The 27,621-nt window shown below is 41.2% G+C and overlaps 1 protein-coding gene across 3 annotated transcripts in view; it reads left to right on the plus strand.

Annotated features, from left to right (window-relative positions):
- Window positions 1-11,050: 11,050 nt before the first annotated feature.
- Window positions 11,051-27,621, plus strand: part of JHY (junctional cadherin complex regulator) — a gene marked incomplete at its 5' end in the record, with an annotated part of 63,727 nt that continues 47,156 nt past the window's right edge. For all 3 annotated transcript variants that reach the window (XM_082627162.1, XM_082627163.1, XM_082627164.1), the window contains 2 exons: window positions 11,051-11,364; window positions 26,595-27,111. In XM_082627162.1, coding sequence (XP_082483288.1) covers window positions 11,051-11,364; window positions 26,595-27,111 — 831 coding nt within the window. The remainder of the gene's footprint in view (window positions 11,365-26,594; window positions 27,112-27,621) is intronic.

Below are 27,621 nucleotides of genomic sequence, written 5' to 3' on the forward strand. Positions count from 1 at the left end.
CACCAACAGGATATATCCTAATGACAAAAAGAACTGCAAACAAATCTTAAACTTGTTTCAGTCAGTAGTCATATTGTTAGTTACCACACCAGGACAGCCACTCTGAAAGCATAATATATATTGTGTAGGATAAGGTGCATAATTAATTATGTTAATATCATTGGAACCACGATTTTCAGCACAAGAGAAAGAGATATAAATGTAAAATCAAATAAGTTAAAACCCTGTATTCTTAAATTTGAATTGAAAACAAAAGCATGCACTTATAATGTATTTTTCTCTTGGAAAAATAAATAAAAAAGTATTTTCTAGCTTTTCCCACTGAAATGACCTGGAGATAATTACCATTTCAGTAGCAATAAGCATCCTCAGTGCCCAGATTGTGGTCTCTAAATAACATTTAACTAAAACTACCCAAAGCTCCTTGAAGAAATGGCTAAATCCAGGTTGGGGCAAGAAACGTATAAGATGAGCCTGAAACATTTTATACCAGAAAGCAAGGAATTTATCAAAGACAAATCAGTTTTGGAGACTGCTCAGCTACCAACTCTTTAATCTGAAATTTAAAATACATTTGCAATACTTTGAAAAATCACTGTGCAATAGCCATAAGTGTGTGAAAAGATGCTCAACATCATTAGTCATCAGGAAAATGCAAATCAAACCCACAATGAGATAGAACTTCACACCCACAAGGAAGGACGGCTATCATAAAAAAAGACAGACAATAATAAATTTTGGAAAGGACATAGAGAAATTGGAGCCCCCATAGATTACTGGTAGGAATGTAAAATGTTTCAGTCACTTTGGAAAACAGTCTGGAAGTTCCTCAAAAGTTCAACAGAGTTTCCATATGCTCAAGCAATTCCACTCCTAGGTATATACCCAAGAGAACTGAAAGTAAACTTCCACAATGGTAACTAGACTTATCATGGTGATCACTTTGAAATGTATGGAAATATTAAATCACTATGTTGAGTAACAGGAACTAACAGTGTTGTAGGTCAATTATACTTCAAAAACAAATACACGAACTCATGGAAAAAGAGATCAGATTCGTGGTTATCAGAGGCAGGGGGTGGAGGGAGGCAGGATTAGATGAAGGTGGTCAAAAGGTACAAACTTCCAGTAATAAGATAAATAAGTACTAGGGATGTAATATACAATATGATAATATACAACATGATAAATAAAATTAACACTATTATATGAAAGTTGTTAATAAATTAAGTCTTAAGAGTTCTCATCACAAGGAAAAGAAAATTTTTTTCTGTTTCCTTAACTTTATATGAGATGATGGGTATTCACTAAACTTATTTTGGTCATCATTTCCTGATATATGTAAGTCAAATCATTAAGCTGCACACCTTAAACTCCTACACTGCTGTATGTCAGTTATATCTCAATAAAGCTGGAAGGAAAACAAAACTGCCTAAGGGAATAGGAAAAAAAGAAAGAACTGTCCACATAAAAACTGTACATGAATGTTCATAGCAGCATTATTCATAATAGTGAAAAGGTAGAAACAACACAAATGGCTATCAATGGTTGAATGGGTAAATAAAATATAGTATATTCATACAGTGAAAGATTATTTTGCAAAAAAAAGGGAATGAAGTACTGACACATGCTACAACATGGATGAACCTTGAAAACATTATGCTATGTGGAAAAAGCCAGACACACACACACACAAACACATATTGTATGGTTCCATTTACATGCAATGTCCAGAAGAGACAGAAAGTTGATTAGTGGTTGCCAAGGGCTGAGAAAATGGCAGGGAATGAGGAGTGACTGCTTTGGGAGAGATGTTCTGGAATTAGTTGTGATGATTGAACAGCTCTATGAATATACTAAAAACTACTGAATTGTGCGCTTTAAAGGGGTGAATTGTGTGGTATGTGAATTGTATCTCAATAAAGCTGTTATTTTAAAAAGTCACTGTAGAATTTGTTTGGATCCTGATTCAAACCCACCAGTTACAAAAAGACACATAGAAGACAGCCTGGGAAGTCTGAACACTGACTCAGTATTAAATGATATTAAGGAGTCGTTGTTAATTTTATTTCAGATGTGACAATGCTATTGCAATTATTTTAAAATTGTCTCTTATGGAACTTCCCTGGTGGTGCAGTGGGTAAGACTCCACGCTCCCAATGCAAGGGCCCCGGGTTAGATCCCTGGTCAGGGAACTAGATCCCACATGCATGCCGCAACTAAGGAGTCTGCATGCTGCAACTAAGGATTCCACATGCCGCAACTAAGAAGACTGCGTGTCACAACAAAGATACCGTGTGCTGCAACTGAGACCGGGCGCAGCAAAAATAACTAAATAAACAAATATTAAAAAAATAAAAGATACATCCTTACATGCTTACAGATGAAACCTCATAACAGCTGGGGTTTAACTTTTAAATAATTTGGTCGGAGTAGAGAACAGTATGTGTAGAAACAAGATAGCTCACAGATTGATCTTTTTTGAAGCTGGACGAGGGCTACCTTTCTCTCTACTGTTGTATGTTCTTAAATTGCCATAATACAAACGTTTTTAAATTATTTTTAGAAAAGAAAACCAAGGAATCAAAATAGAAGAAGAAAGGCAATCGTTGATTATTTGTTAATTTGTATTCATAAGAGCCATTATATGGGATCATCTTGTTCCTAAAGCTTCTGATCCCAGCAGGCAGAACTCCCCTCCCTCCCTCCAGGCTCGCCCAGCACTCGACTAGTTCTCCTAGAACAGTGTTAGTGTTCCCTGTACATCTCCCTGTTGAACTGCACTTACACAGCTTCAGTCCTCTAAAATTCTCAAGACTGGTTATGCTAAATAAGTACATTTTTCTGGATGATTGAGAGTTTATCCCTTGAAATTTTAAACATTTTAATATTTTGGATAAAAATCTTTGTAAAATATATTACCTGATTTTTACCTTTCTAGTATGTATTAAACTGATCTATTTTATATGAGTTTTTTTAAAATTAATCATTATGAAAATTAATCATGCTTGCTCTAACACCGTGATTCTCACACAGGGTTTTCAGCTATGCGGTTGCTTGTTGCCTACACCAAAGGACCCCAGGTGGCTCTGGGTCTTTTTGAACATCTCTTATGTTATTTCTGTTCCTTTACTTGCTGGTATTGTCCCTTCTTTCTGTCCTCAGAGTGCCCTTCTCTCCTCATTCCTAAGCTCCTAATTTAACATATAAGTGAAGGAACCAGACATTTAAACTTGTTAGAGTTATAGGGAGTAACCACACTTTCCGGCTATCCAAGACAATTTCAGGCCATACCTATTGTCTTATTTTATTTATTAATAGCATCTTTTTTTAAATTCTTGAATGTATTCTGGATTTTAAGAATAAGTTATTTAATCATCTTAGTTATGTGCCACATATGAGCATATCTCTAGAAAAAGGCCTAATGGGCTATACTTATCTACTCTCCATTCAAGTGCTGAAGTGTAAGGCATTGTGGCTTTTCCTCAGTGTATACTGAGCATCTATTAGGTGTCATGGGCACAACTAGTCCTTGGTCTCTCAGAGCTTATAGTATAGTGAGGAGGTGACAGAACCATTAACAGCTAATTATAAGCCAGTGCCATGCATGTGTCGGTACAAAGACAGAATCATGCACTTGGGTACCTTGTGGCCACAGACCAAGGGCCGTTAGTCTAGCTCAGGGTTTGTCAACCTCAGCACTACTGACATTTTGAACTGGATAATTTTTTGTTGTGCAGGCAGTCCTGTGTATTGTGGGATGTTTAACAGCGTCCCTGGCCTTTACCCACTAGATGCCAGTAGCACTCCCCTAAGTCATGACAATAGAAAATGTCTGCAGACATGGCCAAATGTTCTCTGGTGGACAGAACCACCGTGGGTTGAGAACTACCCTATTACTATCTCTTTTGATCATTTTTTGACGTGTTTTTCTCATTCTTCTTTGTGTTTTAGTTAGTTCAGCGTCAGATTGCCAGTTTGATTCTGAACAGATGACATATGCAAAAGCACTTCGCAAACCCCGGGGAGTTGTTAATCATATGTAAATTATCATCATTATTACCATAATAATGCACTTTACAGCTTTATTTTGTTCATATGTATGCACCCTGTAATCCTTAAGAATTCTGCAGAACAGTGTATCACTGTGCTGCTTATTAAACCACTGTGTCTCCGCTTCGAACGCACTCATGCACTCTGCTGTCATGGGGGCAACTTCTGCAAACCCCATTTCTCCTTGGCCAGTCACTCCTTGTTAGGCTCTGCCAGTAGGGGGCGGTAGAGGGACACTACACAGCTTGAACAGGAAAAGGGACTGTTCCTCCCCTGCTTCTTCCTCTCAGAGTCTTCCTGACATATTTCTTCACCCCCCCGCAGCTCAGCCTGTTTCAGTAGCAGCAGTTGGTGGCAGTTTTCCCAGTGCTCCCAGAACCAGCTTCATTACACCTCTTAAAGACACCAGCACCCATCAGCTTGGAATTTCCTCCTCGTCCCAGCACTGGCCCCTTTCTTCCAGCTTCTAAATGTTGATCGTTACAAATTCTTCCCTGTGTTCCCCCAGAAATAGGGGGGCGGGTAATTGTTTCCTGTAGCTACTATTCTCAGGATACCTGGGCTCCCCTTGCTACTTTTCAGTCAATAAATCTTCATATTAAATTATTTCCATTAAAATAACTGCTGTGGCTTCTGTCTCCTGATTGGACCCTGACTGCCACCTGTGTTTATTATTCCAGCCTTTAGTGACTCTGAGTAAGAATAATCAGGACAGCCATTCCAGAAGAGGAAGGAGGAAAATCAAGTTCAGGGTATTCCATCCTCTGGGCGTGACTAGTCTCTGCAAGTAGCTGCTGGATTGGTGGATTCCTGACTCATAGGAACCACTCATTTTCAGACAAGCAGAATAAACTCTTTTCTGGATAATGCAGAAAATGCTTGAAGAGTCTGAAGAACGATAGCATCAATTTCCACAGACCAGTAGATGTGACAGTCAAAAAGTGTGAATGACTTAGCCCTGATTATATAACATATCCTGTTAGCTGCTATGAGGAATAAATCCTTCTGCTTGGAGTTTGTTTGCATGTTTGCAGTTGCTCTAATGTTAACTGTATAATATGCTGGACAGAATAACATCAATGCTTTCAGCAACCTTGCTTTCATTTCTTCAAGTAACATTGAGGTCCTATTGTATACTCACAAGGTCCCTGCTGTCAAAAAAGTTTTTTTAAAAAAATCTAACTCTAATAAAAAGCAGAATAAAAAATGGTAAAATTGGACTTCCCCGGTGGCGCAGTGGTTAAGAATCTGCCTGCCAATGCAGGGGACACAGGTTTGAGCCCTGGTTAGGGAAGATCCTACATGCCGCGGAGCAACTAAGCCCGTACGCCACAACTACTGAGCCCACGTGCCACAACTACAGAAGCCCGCATGCCTAGAGCCCGACTCTGCAACAAGAGAAGCCACCACAGTCAGAAGCCCACGCACCACAATGAAGAGTAGCCCCCACTCGCCACAACTAGAGAAAGCCCACGCGCAGCAACGAAGATCCAATGCAGCCAAAACAAACAAACAAAAACCTGTTACTCATTTTTTTTAATGGTAAAACTGAGTACTAAAGATATTTTCCAATGCTCTACGTTTCCTATCATTAATGAGGCAACTGGTATTGAAGAATTCTTGCCTCTTTGAATACAGTAATTCAAATCTATTTGTGGTTTCAATGCTGTGTTAATATGAACATAATTCCCAACCAGTCCTTCCTTTAATCTTCTTTGAAGATTTTTTAATAGTGTAATATTCTACACATACATAAATGTATAGCTTAATGAATTATAATAAAATGAATATCTATGTAACCAGCATTAAAAGTCACGAAATACGATCTCAAAGGCTATTTACAATAGCCAAGACATGGAAGCAACCAAAATGTCCATCACAGATAAAGAAGATATGGTACATATATACAATGGAACATTACTCAACCACAAAAAAGAATGAATTAATGCCATTTGCAGCAACATGGATGGGCCTAGAGATTATCATACTAAGTGAAGTAAGTCAGACAGAGAAAGACAAATATCATATGATATCACTTATACATGGAATCTAAAAAAATGATACTAATGAACTTATTTACAAAACAGAAATAGACTCACAGACTTAGAAAACAAACTTATAGGGAATTCCCTGGTGGTCCAGTGGTTAGGACTCGGTGGTTTCACTGCCAGGGCCGGGGTTTGATCCCTGATCGGGGAACTAAGATCCCACAAGCCATGTGGTGTGGCCAAAAAAAAAAAAGAAAACAAACTTATGGTTACCAAAGGGGAATGGTGGTAGGGAGGGATAAATTAGTAGTTTGGGAGTAACATATACACACTACTATATATAAAATAGATCAACAACAAGGACCTACTGTGTAGCACAGGAAACTATACTCAATATTTGGTAATAACCTATGTGGGAAAAAAATCTGGAAAAGAATACATATATATATACATATATATGTAGGTACATATATATACACAACTGAATCACTTTGCTGTACGCCTGAAACTAACACAACATTGTAAATCAACTATACTTCAATTAAAAAATTAATTAAAGAAAAGATGCCACTAATAAAAAAAGTTATTTCCAAATCAGTCAGAGGCCTCTTAGTCAATTCCAACTATATTTATTTCAATAAAATAAGGGAAGGTGGAAGAAAATTACTTTAAGTTTTTGTAATGAAATTTGACCAGTGAATTAATAAATCATTGTGGAACTAAAAGTCAAAGGTGACAGCAAATATTTTTAAAAATAACAGCATCAACCTCAAGCATATGAAACAAAACTAGGATGTAGCTTTAATCAGTCATGCATCCCTGAGTCATAATCAAATCAAATAAATCAAGCAGTGTTGTAGGGTTCAATTATTTTACCATAATAAAGGTTTTAATTCCCTTGTCAAAAAAATCTAACTCTAATAAAAAGCCGAATAAAAAATGGTAAAATTGAGTACGCAAGATTTTTCCAGTTCTCTGTGTTTCCGATCATTAATGAGGCAACTGATATTGAAGAATTCCTGCCTCTCTGAAGTCAGTTATTCAAATCTATTTGTGGTTTTAATGCTGTGTTAATATGAATACAATTCTCAACCCTTCCTTTCTTTACACTTCTTTGAAGATTTTTTAAATAGTGTAATATTCTACACGTACATAAATGTATAGCTTAATGAATTGTTATAAAATGAATATCTATGTAACCAGCACTAAAAGTCAGGAAATACAATCTCAAAGGCACTCTTCCCTAAAAATCCCCACCCTGCCCTGCCCATCAGAACTGACCACAATCCTAACTTTATGAGAATCACTACTTTGGTTTTGTTTTCATAGTTTTCTTTACTAAGTATGCATCCATAAACATAATACAGTTTAATTTTGCCTTTATAAATATTTATATACAAAATTATTTGGGTTTTTTTAAAAACTCAATATTATCAATATATTTTTAAGATGCCTGTGTCATTGCACACAGCTGTGTTTCATTCATTTTCGCTACTGTATTACTATACAGTATACGGAATACTACAGTTTAATTAACTATTCTATTGTTGATGGACATTTCAGTTATTTTCAGTTTGGGTGCCCAGAAGTACACACAGCTGTGGGGTAAATACCTAAAGGTGAAATTGCTGAACCATAGGGTGTACACATTCTAGCTAATGTCAAGCCATTTTCCAAAGTGTCTGCACGGCCTCACACTCCCGTCTGCAGTATATGGGGTGGGGGTGGGGGTCTTTGCTCTCCCTCCTCTCCAACCCTGGGCGCTGTCAGATATTTTAACGCATGCCCAACTGGTGAGTATGGAGCTATATCCACGGTGGTCTTAATTTCTCCGCTTCTGATTATTAACGAATTAAGCACCTTTTCAATCAACAACAGACAGTTATTGGCCATTGGGTTTCTTTTGGGACATTCCTGTTCAAGTCATTTGCCCGTTCTTTGCCTTCTTAACTTGTAGGAGTTCTTCACGTTTCCTAGCAGTGTGTGTTGCAAATATCTCCCACTCGGTGCCCTGTCTTTCCTTGCATTACAACTTCGGAAAAGCCAGTGTGACCTGCGAGCGGCTTCTTCGAGAGCTCCCGGGGTCCTGGGAGCTCTCCCCTGCCACCCTCATCACAACCGTTCCCACCCTCTCCACCAGGACAAGATAGGGCACGGAGTGATCGGGATGCTGGGCCTGGACCGCACCGGCCCCGCCCTCCCGGTGCGGCCCCGCCCTCCCGGTGCGGCCCCACCCACGGCCATGCTGGGGCGCGCGGGGCGAGTCGCGCGGGGCGGGCCCTGTTGGCCCCCGTCTCCAGGGCAGCGCCGTCGACGCGGTGCGGGACCGCGAGGCGCTGGGCAGCCGGGCTGCGGAGGCGCTGAGGATGAGGGCACGCTGGGGTCGCGGCAGCCAGGAGTGCTAGGCAGGTGACAGGAGGGGTGGGCGGTGCGCCAGAGGAGGGGATTGGGAGGGGTGGGACTGGGAGTGGGGACGGCAGGAAACCTCTCGAGGAAACTGGATCTGGACGGGGAGAACTCAAAGGAGCCCGCGCCGGGGAGCACTTGGGACCCAAGAGGGAAGGGCAGACGGTGACCGAGGCAGGGACGGGGCCCAGGTGGCCGGGATCTGGAATGACTTTGGTGCCCAGACTCCCAGAACAGCCCTAGCGTGGGTTGATTAGACCGGTCCAGGGCATCAGACCCACCAGACCCATCACTTCCTGGGCCTTAAAATGCTCCTGGTTGCCCAGTCTTGTCCATCGGAGAAAAGGGGTGGGGGGTGGAGAAAATAAACCCAACTTCCCTTTGGGCAGCTTCGGGCTTGTTCCAAAACAGGGCACCTTTTCCTCTACCACTCATCTTGGTAGGTGAGTCCTTAAAGCAGGGCTCCTTTTCACCTACAGAAGGAAATGTGTCTCTCCCAGTACTAATGGGCTAGGCCCAAGGTCTTGAAGGGACCCCTAGGGAATTAGCCATTTCTTAGTGCCACCGGTTTATCCCTGTCTCTCTTGTTTACTTAGGAGATGTGTCAGCCCCTCTTGGTCAGAAATTTCAGTGAAAAACTTTGTGCCACTAGGCAGCCACATTCACTACATTTAAAAGGCTCACTTTTAATTTATCTCAGCTATCAGCTTTTCCTACTTTAATCTCATGCTTTTATAAAATCACGCCTTCCACAGACGACCCAACTTGGATGGTATCTGCCTTTGCTCTCTTCATAATCTCCCAAACTTCATTAATGACAAAAATTATATCTTCTTCTATGGACATTTTTAATTGATTAACTCCAAGAAATCCTAGTCCATGTCATTTAAAAGAGAAATTGAAGGGACTGAATTATTTCATGAAGGAGCAATTCCAAATTGAAATATAATGATTATTTTAAGTTTTCTTCAAGATCCCAAGTACAGTGACTTGAACTCTTAAAGTAAGACTGGTGTTTATTACAAACTGTTTCAGTTAAAATGTGTTAGTATTTGAGGGATTTGCCACTTTCTAAAAATATCCTAAAAGCAACAGTTGATCTGCTTATCAAAATTAAAATAATACGGTAGAATGAAATTCGTATTTTTAAAATAAGAGAATTAATACAGCAAACTGGTCTGTGCAGTTTGACAATAATATGTTAGTCTACCAACAAGGGGGAACTTTGAATTAAAAAGAAAACCATAGATATTTAAATATCAGATGTATTTAAGTATGATCGTTACCTTTAGTCTGTTTTGTTTGTTAAGGTACTTTCCTCTAAGGAGTTGAGGATGTTCCTTGGAAACATTAGCAACAAGGTCAACTAGGACTAGGAAGAAGGTCGTGTTATTTAATTAAAGAGAGGATTTGCCCAAAGAACAAGAGCAAGCCATTAAAACAAATTTTACAGTAATCTCTGATGAGAAAGGTTGTTTCTGTTACCTGACCTACAGAAACAAAAACAAAAACAAAAAAACAGCATAAAGGCAGTGAGATGGAAGACAGAGCAAGTAGAAATGCCAAGTAGAGATGAAGGGAAGCACATCCAAAAACATCATTTCCTTTCAATCCTATCTGAACTCAAAGCATCCTTTCCGTAAACCATCTCGTGGGTCTTTATGACAGCCCTTTGAGACAGGGAGGGCTCACTTGGAATCATACTCTTAAGCTAGTTACAAGGGACCCGAGCTGTTATTCAGGCCAATCTTCCACCCACCCAACACTCCCCAGAACAGCATTCCGTTCAGGTAGGTGGACACCCAGCCTCTGCTATGAATCACTGAATGGCAGAATTCACAAGGCCACCAAATCTTTTGTTGAACAGTTTTAATCATTATCATGTGTTTTTTTTTTTCCCTCTGAGCTGAGGTTGATCTCCATGTAATGTCCACCTAAATTACACATTCCCACCTAATAGCAATCTGGATATCAAGAAGTCTTCCAAATGATAGAGTCAGCAAATATAGGGTTAGGAGCAAAACAGCTTCCATCAGCTTTACAGTTCCAACTGTGGAAACCATACTCTACTTCTCTCCCCCTCCTTTATTTTCCAAAAGGCAGACCCTGAACCTGTTTTACTCTGTCCATAAATACTACTGAACATGGCATATTTATATCAGTGCCTGGGTCTTGGAAATAAGGCATTGAAGTACTGTCCCTAATTAGCCATTTCGCTTTGTCTGGGCTTATCTGTAACAGGCCCTTGGAAGCTCAAAAAAGGAATCCAGCCATTTAATTTTCTCAATAAAGCTGCATTTGATTACTCAGACTGTTTATGAGCTCTACATCAGATGTGTTTCTGTAGAGAGAAAAACATAATAGTTTTTCCAATAGACCTTTCTCATACACACAAAAGGGGGCATACAAAAGCCTGCAGGTAATAACAAGTTTCTCTTATTTAATTTTTTGATTAACATTGGAATTAAAGAGATTTCAGTAGTCACAGAGTAACATAAATATAATTTTTTTAGGCAAATTCTTTTGCGAACCACGACTTTAAACATTCAGCCAGCTGCTGCCATCCACAAGAGTATCCCTGTTCCTTTTCGTATTTTCTCAAGATGATTCATAGTAAATTAATTCCCAAGCTCTCTATTCAGTCTCCTGTTCATCACACCAACTTAAAGGTCCAGTCCACAGAGCCACCTTTTAAGAATGAAGACTTACAATGGATTTCAAAAGACTCCTTGGAATCTGATTCAGAAAGCCTCACTCAAGAGATCAAGTCCCAGTCTAAACTTGAAGACCGAATTCAGGACAACGACATGGAGCCTGACAGCTTAGAGGAGGAGAACTTGAGTGAGACGGAAGAGGAAGCAAGCAGAAAAGCAGCTCAGAGAAACCTCCATACCCAAGATGCTGGTGCAGATAACAGGTAAGGAATTGGCTTGTGTAAGAAAACAGTGGGTTCCAAAATTCATTGTTACATAATTACTGGTACTGTCCCAAGTGAAAGTAAGGACAGGCTCTTGGTTTTTGTTTTTTTGTTTTTTGTTTTTAATTTTTATTTTATATTGGAGTATAGTTGATTTACAGTGTTGTGTTAGTTTCAGGTGTACAACAAAGTGATTCAGTTATACATATACGTATACCTGTTCTTTTTCAGATTCTTTTCTCGTATAGGTTATTACAGAATATTGAGTAGTGTTCCCTGTACAGTAGGTCCTTGTTGATTATCTGTTTTATACATAGTAGTGTGTACATGTTAATCCCAATCTCCTAATTTATCCCTCTCCCCAACCTTTCCCCTTTGATAACCATAAGTTTATTTTCTAAGTCTGTGAGTCTGTTTCTGGACAGGCTGCTGTAATGAGCACCTTTGTAGTGTGTGTGGCACAGGTGTCCAAGCAGCTAAGGACAGCTTGGAGCCAAGATTTTTGTCACATTCATTTCTATTAAAAAAAAAAAAACGCACAAGATGAGAATAGTTATTAATAATAAGGGCATTTGCCTTTCTATTGCTCCTTATTTCCTGTCATATTCCAAGTGTCTCCACTGCTGTGACCTCACCTTGGAGAAATCCCCAAAAGCCTGGTCTAGCAAAATGCCATGACTTGGAGCCAGGTGGTCTTGAGTTGGTCCAGGCACTGCCGTTTAGTGTATAATTTGAAATAAGTCTCTTCAGTCTTTCTCATCTGTCAGATAAGCCAGGCTGCTTCTCTCACAGGATTGCCATCACTGTCAGTAAATTACGTTCTGGGGGTAGAAGCCTACCTGAGCTAGGAGAGGTCTACCTTCCCGGGCTTATATAATCACATAAAGATTTAATTTCTACTAATCAGTACTTATGGGGTATTAACTTTAGGCTAGAAGCCACCAAAACATCTAAGAGGATTTAAATGAGTACAATATTACTCAGTTTTAATGAAAATATAAATGATATGCTAGAGTACTGAAGTTAAAAGCTGTTGATTAGACAGGGGTCTTGGGATGGTGGTAAAGTACAGAGCATCTGAAGCAGACCATGTGGGTTCAGATTGTGCCCCTGACTAGCTGTGTGACCTTGGCCAAGCCCGATTAAACTCTCTGTGCCTCAGTTCCTCCTCAGTAGAAATGGGATAGTAATAATAGTTACCTCCCAGAGTTACAGTGAGGCTAAAATAAGTCTGTGTATACATATATAAAAAGTGCTTCGAAGATTGGTGCTTTGTGACCGCCAGGAGGGGTGGGATAGGGAGGGTGGGAGGGAGGGAGACGCAAGAGGGAAGGGATATGGGGATATACGTATATGTACAACTAATTCACTGTTATAAAGCAGAAACTAACACACCATTGTAAAGCAATTATACTCCAATAAAGTTGTAAAAAAAAAAGTGCTTCGAACAGTGACTCTAAGTTCTATATGTGTTAGATGTTTTTTTAATTAGGGTTAAAGTAAATTGAGAAAAGTTTATTGGAAGGCCTAGAACTTGGGCAGGCAGGGGTTTGGAGACTAGGTAAGATTTGGGGAAAAAAAGAATAGAATTAGAATGAATGTGTGTGGCACATTGAACCCCACTTGATGGCAGAGGATTTGTTCTGAGTGTAGGGAAAGTAGACAGAGGAGGGGCCTGCGGACAGGGACTGTCGTGGAGTGCCCCCAGCCCACGCCGCAGGTAGGACGTTGAACACAGAACTCAAGTGACGTGTCCCAAGAATGCAGTCACAGCGAAGACTGGTGCGGGAGCCAGAATGAGAGCCCAGCCCTGAGTCTTTTTCTTCCTTTCGTCTTTCCCTCTTTCTCTCTTTCACTGGAAATGTCAAGTTGAATCGAGCTCATTTGCCTCTTAGGGGATCTCACAGTACAGTACGGTAAATCCCCTACATACGAACGTTCAAGTTGCAAACTTTCAAGGATGCGAATGTATTGTAACCCTATTACAGTACAGTACTCTACAGCCGATTGTGTTAGTTGGGCACCTAGGCTAACTTTGTTGGACTTACGAACAAATTGGACTTAACGAACGTGCTCTTCGTATGTCCACTGTACAAGGGATAAATGCTATAACTGAGGTGCAGCCATAGAGCTGGGGGGTGAAAGAGGGGCTTAGGAAGGCTTTAACCAGCCAGCCGCACCTGACTGGACTGGGTTGGGCACACCTGGAGGAGAAAATGCAGGTTCTTGGGGAGGGCAGTGAGATGAAGCAGTGTTCAAGGAAGATTATTCTGCAAGCTGGTGCATTATGAATTAGAGGGTAAAAACACAGCGGACAAAGAGACTACCAGATGGTAATAATTACAATGACAACAATAAGAGTAATGACGTCTCTTTTGAAGAATTTCACTCAATTCTTCATTGTAACCCTGCAAGAAAGTGCTGCTATTCCCATTTTACAGATTAGGAAGATGAAGCTGGCAGAGATGAAGTCACCCAACACCAGAGTGCTTTGTTATTGATGTTGAGGTGTTTTTAAAAATACTTTATTTAGGTATTTTGGCTGCGCCGTGCGGCTTGCAGGATCTTAGTTCCCCGACCAGGGACTGAACCCGAGCCACAGCAGTGAAAGCATGAAAGCGCCAAGTCCTAAGCACTGGACCGCCAGGAAATTCCCTGAGTTTTTTTTTTTTTTTTTTTTTTTTTTCTTTTTGCGGTATGCGGGCCTCTCACTGTTGTGGCCTCCCCCGTTGCGGAGCACAGGCTCCGGACGCGCAGGCCCAGCGGCCATGGCTCACGGGCCCAGCCGCTCTGCGGCATATGGGATCCTCCCAGACCGGGGCACGAACCCGTATCCCCTGCATCGGCAGGCGGACTCTCAACCACTGCGCCACCAGGGAGGCCCGTGAGTTTTTTAATCAAGAAAAAATTCTAACCTACAGAAAAGTACAGAGAAAAATACCACCTCACCCTTATTGCCATGTTTGTTTCAGATATATTTTTTAAAACATAAAATGCTACAGATAGTTTCCTGGTTCCCCTTCTCAAATCCGTCCCCGTCTTCCTCTCAGAGATAACCCGTACATCAATACATACTCTTTTTTTTTGGCCGCGCCACACGTTATGGGGGATCTTAGTTCCCTAACCAGGGATCAAACCCCCGCCCCCTGCAGTGAAAGCACAGAGTCTTAACCACTGGACCGCCAGGGAAGTCCCAACCCACATATACTCTTATGAGTGTATATCCTTCGTAGCAATCTTTTATTCATTTCCTTCATAGGTAATTTATGAATTAATTACTTCATAGGTAATTCTTTATGTTTATAAAGAATTGATAGGACTTGGTGACAGTTTAGAACTGGGGTTGGAAGGAACAAGAAAAGGCACAGATTACTTTAAGGTTCTAACAATAGTATTTATAGAATGCTTGTCCCGAGCCCATCCCTGTGCCAAACGCTTTACATGTATCATCTCATTTAATCCTTATGGCAGCCTCAACAGGTGGACACTATAATGCTCCCATCCTGAAGACTGCAAATGAGGCTTAAAGAAACCAGTTATGTTATACCCATTTATTCCACCGGGTGAGTGGTGGAACAGAAAACTCCTGCAGTCGGACTCTATGCTTTACACCAGGGGTCCCCAACCCCCCCCCCCCGGGCCGCACAGCAGGAGGTGAGCGGCAGGCCAGCGAATGAAGCTTCATCTGCTGCCCCCCATCGCTCCCCATCACGCGCATTACCGCCTGAACCACACCCCCTCCCCAACCCCCACCCCCGTCCATGGAAAAATTGTCTTCCACGAAACCGGTCCCTGGTGCCAAAAAGGCTGGGGAACTTTAAACCATGTTTGTATTGTAGCTCTAATCTAGGAGAGGCATAGTCTCCTAGGTAATAAATGGTACTTTTATTTACTATGGGGGTGGGAGGGGCATCGGCAAAGAAATATCTTTTGCGGTGGACAGGTATTCTTGTCTGTACTTTTACGATGAAGAAACCAAGGCAAGGAGCCATTACGTGACCTCATTTCCCCAATGTTGAGTTTTTGCTCTTTGAGTGGGGCTCAGAGACCTGACTTTAACCTTGCTTTTTACCCAAGGACAATGTAAATACCACTCAATATATTTCAAAATAAAAAACCATACTTACAAAGTCAAAAGCATCATTAGGGCCTTGGTCTTCTGATTCAGAGATCTTTAAATAATGGTATTTTCCTTGGACGGATTTGCCTTAGAAATCCTTAATGATAGACTATAATCCCCAGGGTTAGAATGGGTTACAGCCCTAGTAATTGTTTGGCTGTACAGTGCTTCATACATTGAACATTCACAGGATCAGTTCTGTACTACAAAGGAAAGCCGAACTGAAGCATTTAGCCAAGTAATGCCTCAAAAATATCCTTCAGGTGAGTGTTTTGTTACTGGCCCCTTTTCTCTGCCTCCCTTTAGTCTTGGAAACCTTTCTTAGGTGTATTGTTACTTGGATCTGAGTAGTTTACTAGCCATGAAATAGACAAATTGATCTCAGGCTCTCAGTATGAAATTCAAGACGACTTTCATTTCTGTCAGGTAGATGGCATTCTGGGAATTGTAGTTCAAAATAATTAGTCAAAGCCTTGCCTTAAAACGGAAGAAGATCTCTTTCTTCTTGCTTTTATGGGCAACCGTTTTAAAAGCTGCCTGACAAAATCACTTGAGCCCTACTCTTGTGTTTTGATGTTACTAGAAGCTCCTCAAAGCAATTACTCCCTTGTTCCTCAGCAAAGTCAAGCCACAGTTCGATGTATATGGATTAGAGAAAACCTTTTACTTAATGGAAATTGGAGCAGCATTGACTGCAGTGAATGAATCAAGAGTGGAAAGAGGATCTTCATATGATAATCCTTAAACCCCACTCCAGAACTAGCCCCATGACACTCCGGCACTCAGGAGAAAGAGATCAATGTAATTCCTAGAGCATTAGAGATAACCTCGTCAGCTCTGGGGCCTACTGAAACCTCATATGTTAAAAAAAAAAAAAAAAAAAAATCAGAAAGCAGCAGTACAGTAACTAGTATATGTGTTTGATAAGGTCTTATTTACAAAAATACTTCAATATAATTAGCTACCATTTGTAGGACTATTTGCTTGATATATATTATCTCATTTATCTTTACAAGAGGCTCTTAGATATCGGCATTATTATCCCCATTTTGCAGATAAGGAACCAAGGCTCTGAAAGTTGTGTAGGTGTACGTAGCTACTAAGTGGCAGAGCCAGAAATTTAACTGAATGAACTCTCTTTTAACATCAAAGTCTGAGCCTCTAATTATAAGTACCTAGATAGGCGATCAAGGGCTGATCTGATAAAGGATTCAGTTTTGCTCTCTAGCAAAAATTAAAGGTGTAACGACTTCAGTATGGACTAAACTGAGGCCAAATTAAATATGCATGTAAAATTATAAATTTTAGTAAAGTAATACAAATTTATAAAGGATCCTGTGCCCTCAGAATACTATAAATTTTTTTTTTTTTCGGTATGCGGGCCTCTCACTGTTGTGGTCTCTCCCGTTGCGGAGCACAGGCTCCGGACGCGCAGGCTCAGCGGCCATGGCTCACGGGCCCAGCCGCTCCGCGGCATGTGGGATCTTCCCGGACCGGGGCACGAACCCGTGTCCGCTGCATCAGCAGGCGGACTCTCAACCACTGCGCCACCAGGGAAGCCCAGAATACCATAAATATTAATGGCATTTTACCTTGGGCAGTGAGGTCATAGAGCCTATATTCCTCAGCAGCTCTGCTGGGAAACGGAATGTTTTCATTCATTGAGCTCTCTCTCATCACCTGGGAAGTGTAGCCTTCACAAAAGAGCCCACGTTCTGTCTCATAAACCACCGTGTACCAGAAATTACTGGGTGGCAGATAGGCACCGTAAGGTATTCTTAGTTGAACTGAATTTCAGAATTGTCTGAAGGTAAGAAAAGGACTCAGGAATAATAATCTGCATTTTTATGGTGGTATATGATTTTTCCTCTCAAACACTTGCATATATAGGTGACTCTTGAACAAAATGGATTTGAACTGAGCGGGTTCACTCATATAAGGATGTTTTTCAATAAATAGTACTGCAGTAGTACAAAATCCACAATTGGTTGAATTAGCAGATGTGGAACCATGGATACAGAGGGCCGGCTCTGGGACTTGAGTATCTGTGGAATTTGGTATCCCCTGAGTGTCCTGGACCCAGTCGCTCGCAGATACCAAGGGACCACTGTATGTTGTTTCTGATGAATAATACGAGAATCAAGTGAAATATTGAATGATGATTTCTAGGACTTCAGTAGCAGTATGGGATAAGCAAAACAGAAAGTGGGTAAAGGGAGACTTAGTAAAAACTAAAACTCAGTATTTTAATTTCCCCAACTGTTTTGTAGGACACATTGGATATATTTAAGCTGAGGGGAGATTACTTCCTCTCATAAGTGTTGTAGAGTTTTGTTTTTTTTGTTTTTGTTTATTTTGCTCTGGTTGGGAGAGTAAATGTGACACTTGAGGCTAGATCTAATATTCTAGTATTACCAAGAACATTCTGAGAGCTTCCAGGAGTCAACTCTCATTCTTGTTAGTTTCTAGCAGCATTCATCCATGTTGATTTATACTGTCTTGATTAGGTAGATTTTCAATTTAAGGCCATTGGCTGGCCAACTGCTTTCAAACACATTCTACTATATACCGAATTCTAGGGGTTTCACACAGTATTTGGGGATAGCTACTAGCGTTTTGGTTATTTATTTCTGATCACATGTGTATAGTCATAGCAGAGAGGTAACTTGTCGTAGGCTGTTGTCATTGCTGTTTTTTTAATATAAATTTATTTATTTATTTATTTATTGGCTGCATTGGGTCTTCAGTGCTGCGCGCGGGCTTTCTCTAGTTGCGGCAAGCGGGGGCTACTCTTCGTTGCCATGCTCAGGCTTCTCACTGCGGTGGCTTCAGTAGTTGTGGCACACAGGCTCAGTAGTTGTGACACGCAGGCTCAGTAGCTGTGGCATGGGCTCTAGGTGTGCAGGCTCAGTAGTTGTGACACGCGGGCTTCAGTAGTTGTGGCTCGCGGGCTCTAGAGCACAGGCTCAGTAGTTGTGGCGCACAGGCTTAGTTGCTCCATGGCATGTGGGATCTTCCCAGACCAGGGCTCAAACCCTTGTCCCCTGCATTGGCAGGTGGATTCTTAACCACTGCGCCACCAGGGAAGTCCCATCATTGCTGTTTTATGCTCACTTGCTCACAAACTGTGCAGCAGTCAAACCCTGATGCACTCCTCAGAGCAGGCACGGTGCCATCATGATAGACAAGCAGAGGAGGGAGTAAGGCGTGTGCTTGGGCATGAATTGTGTCTATCAGAGGCACAGTCCCCACCAGAAATGCTAAAGCCACTGTGACTCCTGGGATTTTATTGCCCTCGGAGACGACCACGAGTTCCTTTCTAGCTTATTTCCAAATGGGGATGCATTACTGTATTAAAATAAGTAAATAGTGAGTTTGAAACCTCACAAAGTGTAATTTAAATTTACATCACCTGCAATCCTGCAAGTTTTTTTTTATGTTGGGGGTAGGAGTTTATTAATTAATTTATTTTTGCTGTGTTGCATCTTGTTTCTGTGCGAGGGCTTTCTCCAATTGTGGCAAGCGGGGGCCACTCTTCATCGCAGTGCGCGGGCCTCTCACTATCGCGGCCCCCCCTGCTGCGGAGCTCAGGCTCCAGATGCGCAGGCTCAGTAGTTGTGGCTCATGGGCCTAGCCGCTCCGCGGCACGTGGGATCCTCCCAGACCAGGGCTCGAACCAGCGTCCCCTGCATTAGCAGGCAGATTCTCAACCACTGCGCCACCAGGGAAGCCCAATCCTGCAAGTTTATCAAGAGGATTAGGAAGGTTGTAACCAAGTAATTAAGGAGATAGTTTAATTCATGACCTCCACTGTATTAATCTGTTCCTACTCCCTGACAAATGTGGAAATGTAGAAATCTTTGGTTACTATAATTTTTTAATGGATTGAATTTAAAATAAATGTTTTTTTCCCAACACTTATATACATTGCTGAGTTTCGCATGATAGGCCCAATTCAATTTAAAAATTAGTGAATTCTGAGAGCTGTTAGGACTCTTAAAGGTCAGTCTATTCCTTATTGTAAAAGGAGAAACCTGAGGCCTGGAGTGGATAACAAATTCACCCAAGTTCACACAGCTGCTCAGTGGCAAAATCTGGACCAGGACCCAGGTGTCAAGACCTGTCTAGTGCTTTTGCCCATGAAGTCACAGCTACCTGGCAATTCTGTTGCTGTAAATATCTGGCATTTAAAATACAAGAGACTCTATCTAAAGAAAGTGTATGCACCTGGAAATGTTGTAAATCTTGGTCCCTGGCTTTTAGCCATTGTTTCTGGAGAATGAAAAGAATATCCAAGCCTTCCACAGAAAATGTCTGGCTTGAGCACTGTAAACTCTCACTGAACGAGAGGAATTATGTTTCTAAATATGTTCTGTGTCATACAGCATTTCCCTTGTGAAGATGCAGCCTTGGTTTCACATAAGATAATCTTAATTAGAAATGACGTACTAGAATTTTACATTGCAATTACTAACACGCCCTCTTAAGATAATTTATTTTCATTTAACACTCAGATTGTCCTTGAATCAAGACTGGTACTAATAAGAACTTGGGGCAAATATCTGGTTATTTTGCAGCCATAAACCTGTTGTCAAAAAGAAAAAAAAAGGGGGACTTTAGTTGGAATTATCTAAACTCTATAATTGCAGTAAATAAAATTCACCAGATAACAATCCAGTCCCTTCACTTGAGTGTGTTTCTAAAGACAGTCTTTGGCCTTCGGTTCATTAAACTACCTTTCTTCTATTAAGATGTTTAATATTTTTAGCAGAAGAAATGCCTGCATTAAATGAAATTTTCTGGGTTGTAAATAGCCTCTCCAAAGCATTTCAGTATACTTGTGGAACCATTTTATTTCATACTTGCAAAAGTGATTTTTTAATCCTTTGGATTTATTTCATTTTATTTACTTAAAGCTGTTGATAAAAAGATTAAGATGAGCACAGAACTCAGAAATCCTTGGAAACAATTGTCAGTTTTATAGCTCCTTAAAGAAGCATTAAAAACTTTACACTTAAAAAAAAACAAAACACTTTACACTTAAACAGAAATTGAATTTGCTGTTCATATGCATAAAAGATTTAATGGCATATAAATTGGGAATAATTGTTCTGTTTAAAAGGATTAAATTAAACCTAAATCAATAATAACATGTGCAGTTTCAATTTAACTGCCTACTTAAAGTGGCAAATAAATAACTGCTAAATGATTAATAGCAATGCTTTTATTCACCTCCTCGACAGGCAAAATGGCCAGTTATTGAATATTTTACTGTGAGTGCAAAGGATGTTCATTGTACTAGAAACATGCTCTAATTTTAGTAATTTTTTGATTGAATACTAAACTGAATATTAGGCTCTTCGTCAAATGGAGATTTGATTTTATTTGGACTGAAGTTGTCACAGTCATGCTCAAATATGGTCCATTAGAGCCAGCAGATAGGATGGCATATGCATATGAGACCACCCTCCCCTTCCTCTCTGCATCCATTTCTAACCTGGGCATCTGAAGGGCAGACCTGGCATCTGTTGTCTGAACAGCAACAAAAGCATTGTGTACTCATTGTCTGTGTAACCTTCCTATCAGATGGGGAGGAAATGAGGTATGTGTTTTGTGTGCACAAGATTACTGATGAAGGAGCACTTCACACACATTTTGTTCCAGTGTGTTGACCTGGACCACACAACACAATTGAGCTTCTCCGCACACAAGCTCAGAACAATGCGGTTCTTTAGTATCATGTTCTATTTCAACCATTAGATTTGTTTCTGTGCAGTATTACAGCTTTCCATGCTCTATAGTTTTCAAAACATAAACTCCCATTTGTCTCAACACATGGTTTCCATCAAAAGGGGAAGAAAGGGGGATGTTTTAAGATAATCATTGCAGGTGTACACGGTACAGTGTAATTAAAGCTCTTAGAAGAGCCACATTTTCCGATTCTCATCTTGTAAATACACATTATTAGAGTGTCTCTTCAAACGATTGGTTCAAAAACATCTTTCCCAGCCAGAGCAACTCATTGTGTCTGATTTGTTTCAAACCCTTCTGTATTTTCTAGGTTTCACTTAAAATATCAGTCTTTTCCAGGGCATGTGAGATTGCTTCCGTGGGCATCTAAGAATGGCAATTTGTTGAGGCTAGAAATTACAGCTCTTTCTGAAGGTCTAAAGTAATTGAATTCTCCCAGTTTTATCTTCCTCATCATCTTTCAGCAGTTCTTAAAATATCTCATCATGTGGAAACACTGACATTTCTTAATCCCATTTCCTAAATTACAGTTCAAACAGATTCTCCATGCTGCCTAGGTCGTGGTAAAAAAAAATTGGATTTTTGAAGATAAGTGTTCATTCTTTCAGGCCACTAAGGTCCCACTTAGTGCATCACGAGACAACTTTGTGTCCTGAAAATAACTTCAGCACTAGGGAGAGAAGAATCCCTTGAGATCCATCAGGAGGAAGCATAGTACACACCAATGTTGTGTCATGGTAACAGAACACAACACACAGCAAGCAAAGACCAGTGATGGAGCTTGTTGGCATGTGCTTTTATAACCAGCCCTTCCTGGGACCTTCCTTACTCCATGCCAAGAACATAGTTCTAAGCATATATACGTATATAAATGTGCTTAATACTCTCAACGACTATGAGGTAGGTACTATTATTTTTTTTAGGTAGATACTATTATTATCCTCATTTTATTGATTAGGAAGCTGAGGCACAAGAAGTATAATAACTTGCCCACACTCCCACGGTAACTGGTGGCACCAGGAATTGAGCGCAGGCAGCCTGATTCTAGGACCCCTGTCCTTTGACTTTCTATGGTACCATTTCTCAGAACCAAAATATTCCATATCACCCCTAGACTGAGGGGTGTCTAGAGCCCTGACTGTGGACATCATTCCATCATCAACTAATGCTAGTTAAGTCTGGTGACCAGCCTGGGTGCCAGTTTTCTTAGTATAACTGCAGAGATGGAAGTCAGAGACTCCATTTCCTTCAATCATCAAAGACTACCTATTTGTTAAAAAGAGTGGGCATTCCTCGCTTATCGACTCCTGTGAGTTCATCATAGGATCACAGAACAAGAGAGTTGGAATGGACTTTGAGATATCATCTAGCAGTTGGATCTGGAAATAAGAGGTCAACATATTTTCATTGATAAACAAGGTCTGTCCTCCTAGTTTAAATGCCCATAACATTCTGTACTTCTTTCTGCATCTAGTTTATTACTTGATTATTACTGTTGGTGCATAAGATCCATCTGCCTGTCTTCCTCACTCAGCAGCCAGTTCCATCCGCCTGTTTCTCTTTCACTCACCGCTCTCCTCCAGTGCCTAGTACCTGGGGAGCCACTCAGTACATATTTGTTGACTGGCCAACTGACTGACCGACCGATTCACTAACTCCCCTAAGGCAGGCCCTCCTGCAACAACACCTGCTTCGCCACCACCTCTGGGGTTGGCTGTGTGATACAGGGCGAGTTACTGGACAGGAGCCAGATCCCAGGGCCAACTGCCAGGGTCTGTATCCTGGCTCCACCACGTATTAGCTCTGTGACCTTGGAAAAGTGACACAAGCCTGTTACTTCAACTATTAAATGGGCATAATAATGGTACCTCCCCATAGGGTTGCCATAAGGAGAAAACTAGAGATTCACTGTAAGCTTTCCCTAGATCAGCACATAGTAAGTAGTGTGTGCTATGTGCTGTCTTCCCAGAGCCAGCACTCTACAACCCACCCAGAAAAGCAGCAAGACAGTGGGCTCCAATAACGTGTGTTACTTTTAAAGGTTGCCAACCCCTGCTCTAAATAGTGCAGAGGACAGGGCTACCTGTTCTAAAACTTTGACCCCCAAAACCATATGGCCTCTGTACATAATCCTTTCCAAAAGCTCATCACCTTGCCTACCCAAAAGTATTTGTCTTACTATAACATCTTTGCTCTCTAATTAAATGATTTTTACTTAATTAAATAAATCCAGACTCTCAAGTTAATGTAGTTAAGCCAAACCCTTCACAGAGTTTACAAAGCCCTTCAAGATTTCACCTCTGCTTAACCCTGAGTTCTAATCCTCCCACCCTCCATTTTATCCGGGTAGAATTTGTTCTCTGAAAGCCCCATGTTCTCTCTCCCCTCCATTCCTTTTTCCGTGTTGTTTCCTCAGCCTGGCTTACACTTCCTGCTCTTCTTAGCCTTCGGTCTCAGCTAAGCCATCACTTCCTTCAGAAAGCTTCCCTTTCTCCCAAGATGGGATTGGATGTCCCTCCTGAGTCCTGGTGGCCCCACGCTCCTCATGCGGGCACTCATCACTCTAATCACAAATAGCTCATTTCCTGGTCTGTATCCCCCGCTAGGCTATGGGCTCACCACTGTATCCCCCTAACTTAGTATGTGCTCAATAAATATAGAATCAGTGAACGAGCAAATGCATGAGGAAAGTTAAATTCTGTCGAATCAAGTGAATGAATGAACGAGGAGAGTTAGACTCACTTTTTCCTTTCAATATATCACAGATACGGGAAACGGCATGTTTCTTCATTTCAAAAAATCTTTATATCTTTATTTACTTGAAGATGTACTTTCATCTTTTCTTCCTCATCTAAACAACCACTGCTGAACCTTATACTTAATGCAGCACAAGATAAGCCCTAAAATCATTCACTGATTTGGTCCAATGCAGGAGGTTTTTCTGCATGTTTAGATTCTAATTTACTGCTGCTGTTTTTTTTAAAAATAAATATCTAATGCTCAGTTATTGATTGAAGCATCACTTGTTGCTTCTTCTGCCCATAGCACAGGGTAGAGGTTAGGGAAGGAAGGATAACCCTCTGTCCCTGCTGCCCAGGACCTTAACCAGGTGAGAAGATACGGTTGCCATAGTGAAAAGTGAAATAAGCACAAATACAGAACAGGAAGTAAGCTATATTGTCTCATTTTGACTTTATGCAACCTTGAGAAATAAACAGAACAAATATAATTGATCCCTACTTACAGATGACAGAAACCAGCTCAGAGGTGACATGATTTGCCAGCTGATGCACAGATAGGTAGTGGCAAACCCGAACTTAAGCCCAGGTCTGTCCAGTCCCAAATCTAGATTATGCCCTGCTGGCCCCCTCCCTGCCCCTGGGACACTACATGCCCAGTGACCCTTGGAGCCAAGTGAAAGGCAGGGCCAAAAACTCCTGTAAGTTCACATGAGGGGACATCACATGGAGAAACCCCCTCAAAGCCTCAGAGGCAGGCAGCCCTGTGGAGTTTCGGGAGCAGCGAGCTGCACAGTTTGATGTCGATTTCCTGCCAAAGTGGACCATCTCCATTCAGGCACTCTGCTGGAGGAGGATATCATTTTTCTTCCCTTGGTGGAAAAGGAAGAGCAGCCTATCCCAAGAAGCTTTCCGTCTTAATATGCGAACTAAAAATTCAAAGTGGCAAGGGGAATTCCCTGGCAGTCCAGCGGTTAGGACTCAGCGCTTTCACTGCCGTGGCCCAGGTTCAATCCCCAGTCGGGGAACTAAGATCCCATCCCACAAGCCTCACAGCGCAGCCAAAAAACAAACAAAAAAAAAACAAAAAAGACACTAAAAATTCAAAGTGACAATTAAGCAAGACATAGGAGTTGGGGCTTTCCGCTCTAGTTTTTGCTTTACATCAAATCAAAGAACTCTAGGTCCATATTAAGAAGACTAAATTAACATTAGGGGCACCATTAGTTTGTTTACCCTGCATAAAATGATGTCCTCTATAAATGGGAATATCAAATAGCATAAAAAGCCCAGATGATTTACATTTTCTTTTTGATTAGAGGGTTGCATCTACTGTACCAAGGAAGGAAAATCTCTCCCATTTAGCTTTTGAAGATCAAAGCAGCCATTAAATATGCCATATTACCAGCATTTCGTTTTCTTTTTTGGTTAAGACTAGGAGATACTTTACAAATTGAGATCGTCATGGAGAAAAGGGAGGACTTTATTTGGGGTCATATGTACTGATTACAGACCAGTTGACTCCCCTCGGGCTGGACCCTGTGCTTAACCTTTTATTCAGATAGGGCTGTCTACAGCTTAAAGCTCACCCTGACCTGTCTACTGAGTTTTGTGTACATAGACTTGACCAAGAGAGTACAAACAGAGCTTTCAGAGGCACCATCTGATTCCAAAAGTTAGGGATCTTTCTGTAGCACATTTGATAAAATCTACAAAGATGAAGTCACAAGTAAAAATCACTGATACAGGAGGATGAACCTATGTAGGTATTCAGTTGGGATAAGTCTTGCTTTCCTCCCACGAAAGGCTCAGACTGAGTCGTTCAGGCAACAGTCGAATTTCCCTTCCCAGATAAACAGCTAAATGTGTAGATCACTAGCTAAGTGTGAAATCCATTTTCTCTTCAGCAGCTTGTAACTTATTCAACTTATGGTGTGTCTTAAGTAACAACATTCCTTGCATCAAGGCCATTTACTGGTTTAACATTATAGACATTTGTCTTCCAGCACATATAAATTAACCATCCCCCATTGTTTTAAATCACTGAATTGTACACTTTATTTAAAAAAATTTTTTAAATAAATTTATTTATTTTTGGCTGCGTTGGATCTTCGTTGCTGTGCACAGGCTTTGTCTAGTTGCAACCAGCGAGGGTTACTCTTCACTGGGGGTGCATGGGCTTCTCGTTGCGGTGGCTTCTCTTGTTGCGGGGCATGGGCTTTAGGCATGCGGGCTCAGTAGTCATGGCTCATGGGCACAGGCTCAGTAGTTGGGGCGCATGGGCTTAGTTGCTCCACAGCATGTGGGATCTTCCCAGACCAGGACTACGAACTCGTGTCCCCTGCATTGGCAGGCGGATTCATAACCACTGCACCACCAAGGAAGTCCCCATCCCCCATTTTTATTTCGTATTTCAATGAACTTAGATAATTATGACTTTTTGCCCTTATGTGTAATGTGTAGGTCTAATGTGAGCCTCGGATGTGTCTTTCCCATGTAGATAGTAAAAGGAAAATTGTAGGAGAAAGATGGAGATTGATTTCGAATAAGATGATCAGCTAAAGAGAACGAGTAAATCTGTTTGGATAAAGGACTTGACATTTCTTTTCTGCTTTGGGCAGTCAACAACCCATAGAAGACAAATACTCAGACCTGCGATATGACCCAAACTGGAAGAGGAAAAAAGAGGAGGGGAAGTTGTTGGCTATGGAAGCATCGCCAGAGTCTGTGGACAGCTCTGCAGAAAATCTGACTTTGAATACACTTTACCGTTCCAAGGAGACTTCGATGGAACTCTCAGGGTGGAAAGGTGAACAGAAGAAGAGCCCACCGAGCACAGCCTCCCTACTTGGGAGTGAATTTTTAAGCCCAAACTACGAGCACGGTGCCCATAGCAGCGGGCCATTTTCAGTGCTGAGCAGCAGTGACCTGGAGAAGTCCAGCAACCTCTCTCATTACTTGAAGAGTTCAAGTTCACAGAATGAGGTATTCCTGCCAGGATCACATGGCCCTCGGCAAAGGAAGTCCAAACAATATTTTGTGGAAAAAAACAAGCTGACTTTGGGATTACCCACTCCGAAAATGGACTCTTATCTTCAACTTCACAATAAAAAAAGGCGGGAAACTCACCCAGAACAGGTATGTAGCAGCTACTTAAAAATCCCTTCTGAGCACTAGACAGGAATTTGCCTTTGTTTGAAATAGCTAGGTATCACTTCCTTTGGGATGGTGACGCCACTGTAACCACCTGGCTGAGTAAAATGAACTCCATGTCCCTTGCCCCTCTTTGAAGAATCAAGGGAATATTCCACAAATTCTTAAGAGCAAAATAAAAGCCATCAATGGCTTACAGTGCTGTAATTCAATTATTATATTCAAAATGTTTCTATTCAAGGAACCGTAGAATTTTTTTTAACTGTATGCTCCATTAGATAAAACACAGGGCTGAGAGTTTGATTCCCTATGTTGGTTGCCTTTGTTCCCCCTAAGGCACTGGTTTTCAACCCTATTAAATTCCTCCAGTACATTGGAGGTGCAATGACACACTCATATCAATAACAGCAGCTCACTTACAGAAGTGATTCTCAACTTAGGTTCTGTGTACATATTGGGTGGTAGTGCAAGGAGGGCAGGATACAACATGAGTAT

This window comes from Mesoplodon mirus, assembly GCF_964341445.2.
Source record: "Mesoplodon mirus genome assembly, chromosome: 7".
Lineage (NCBI taxonomy): Eukaryota > Metazoa > Chordata > Mammalia > Artiodactyla > Ziphiidae > Mesoplodon > Mesoplodon mirus.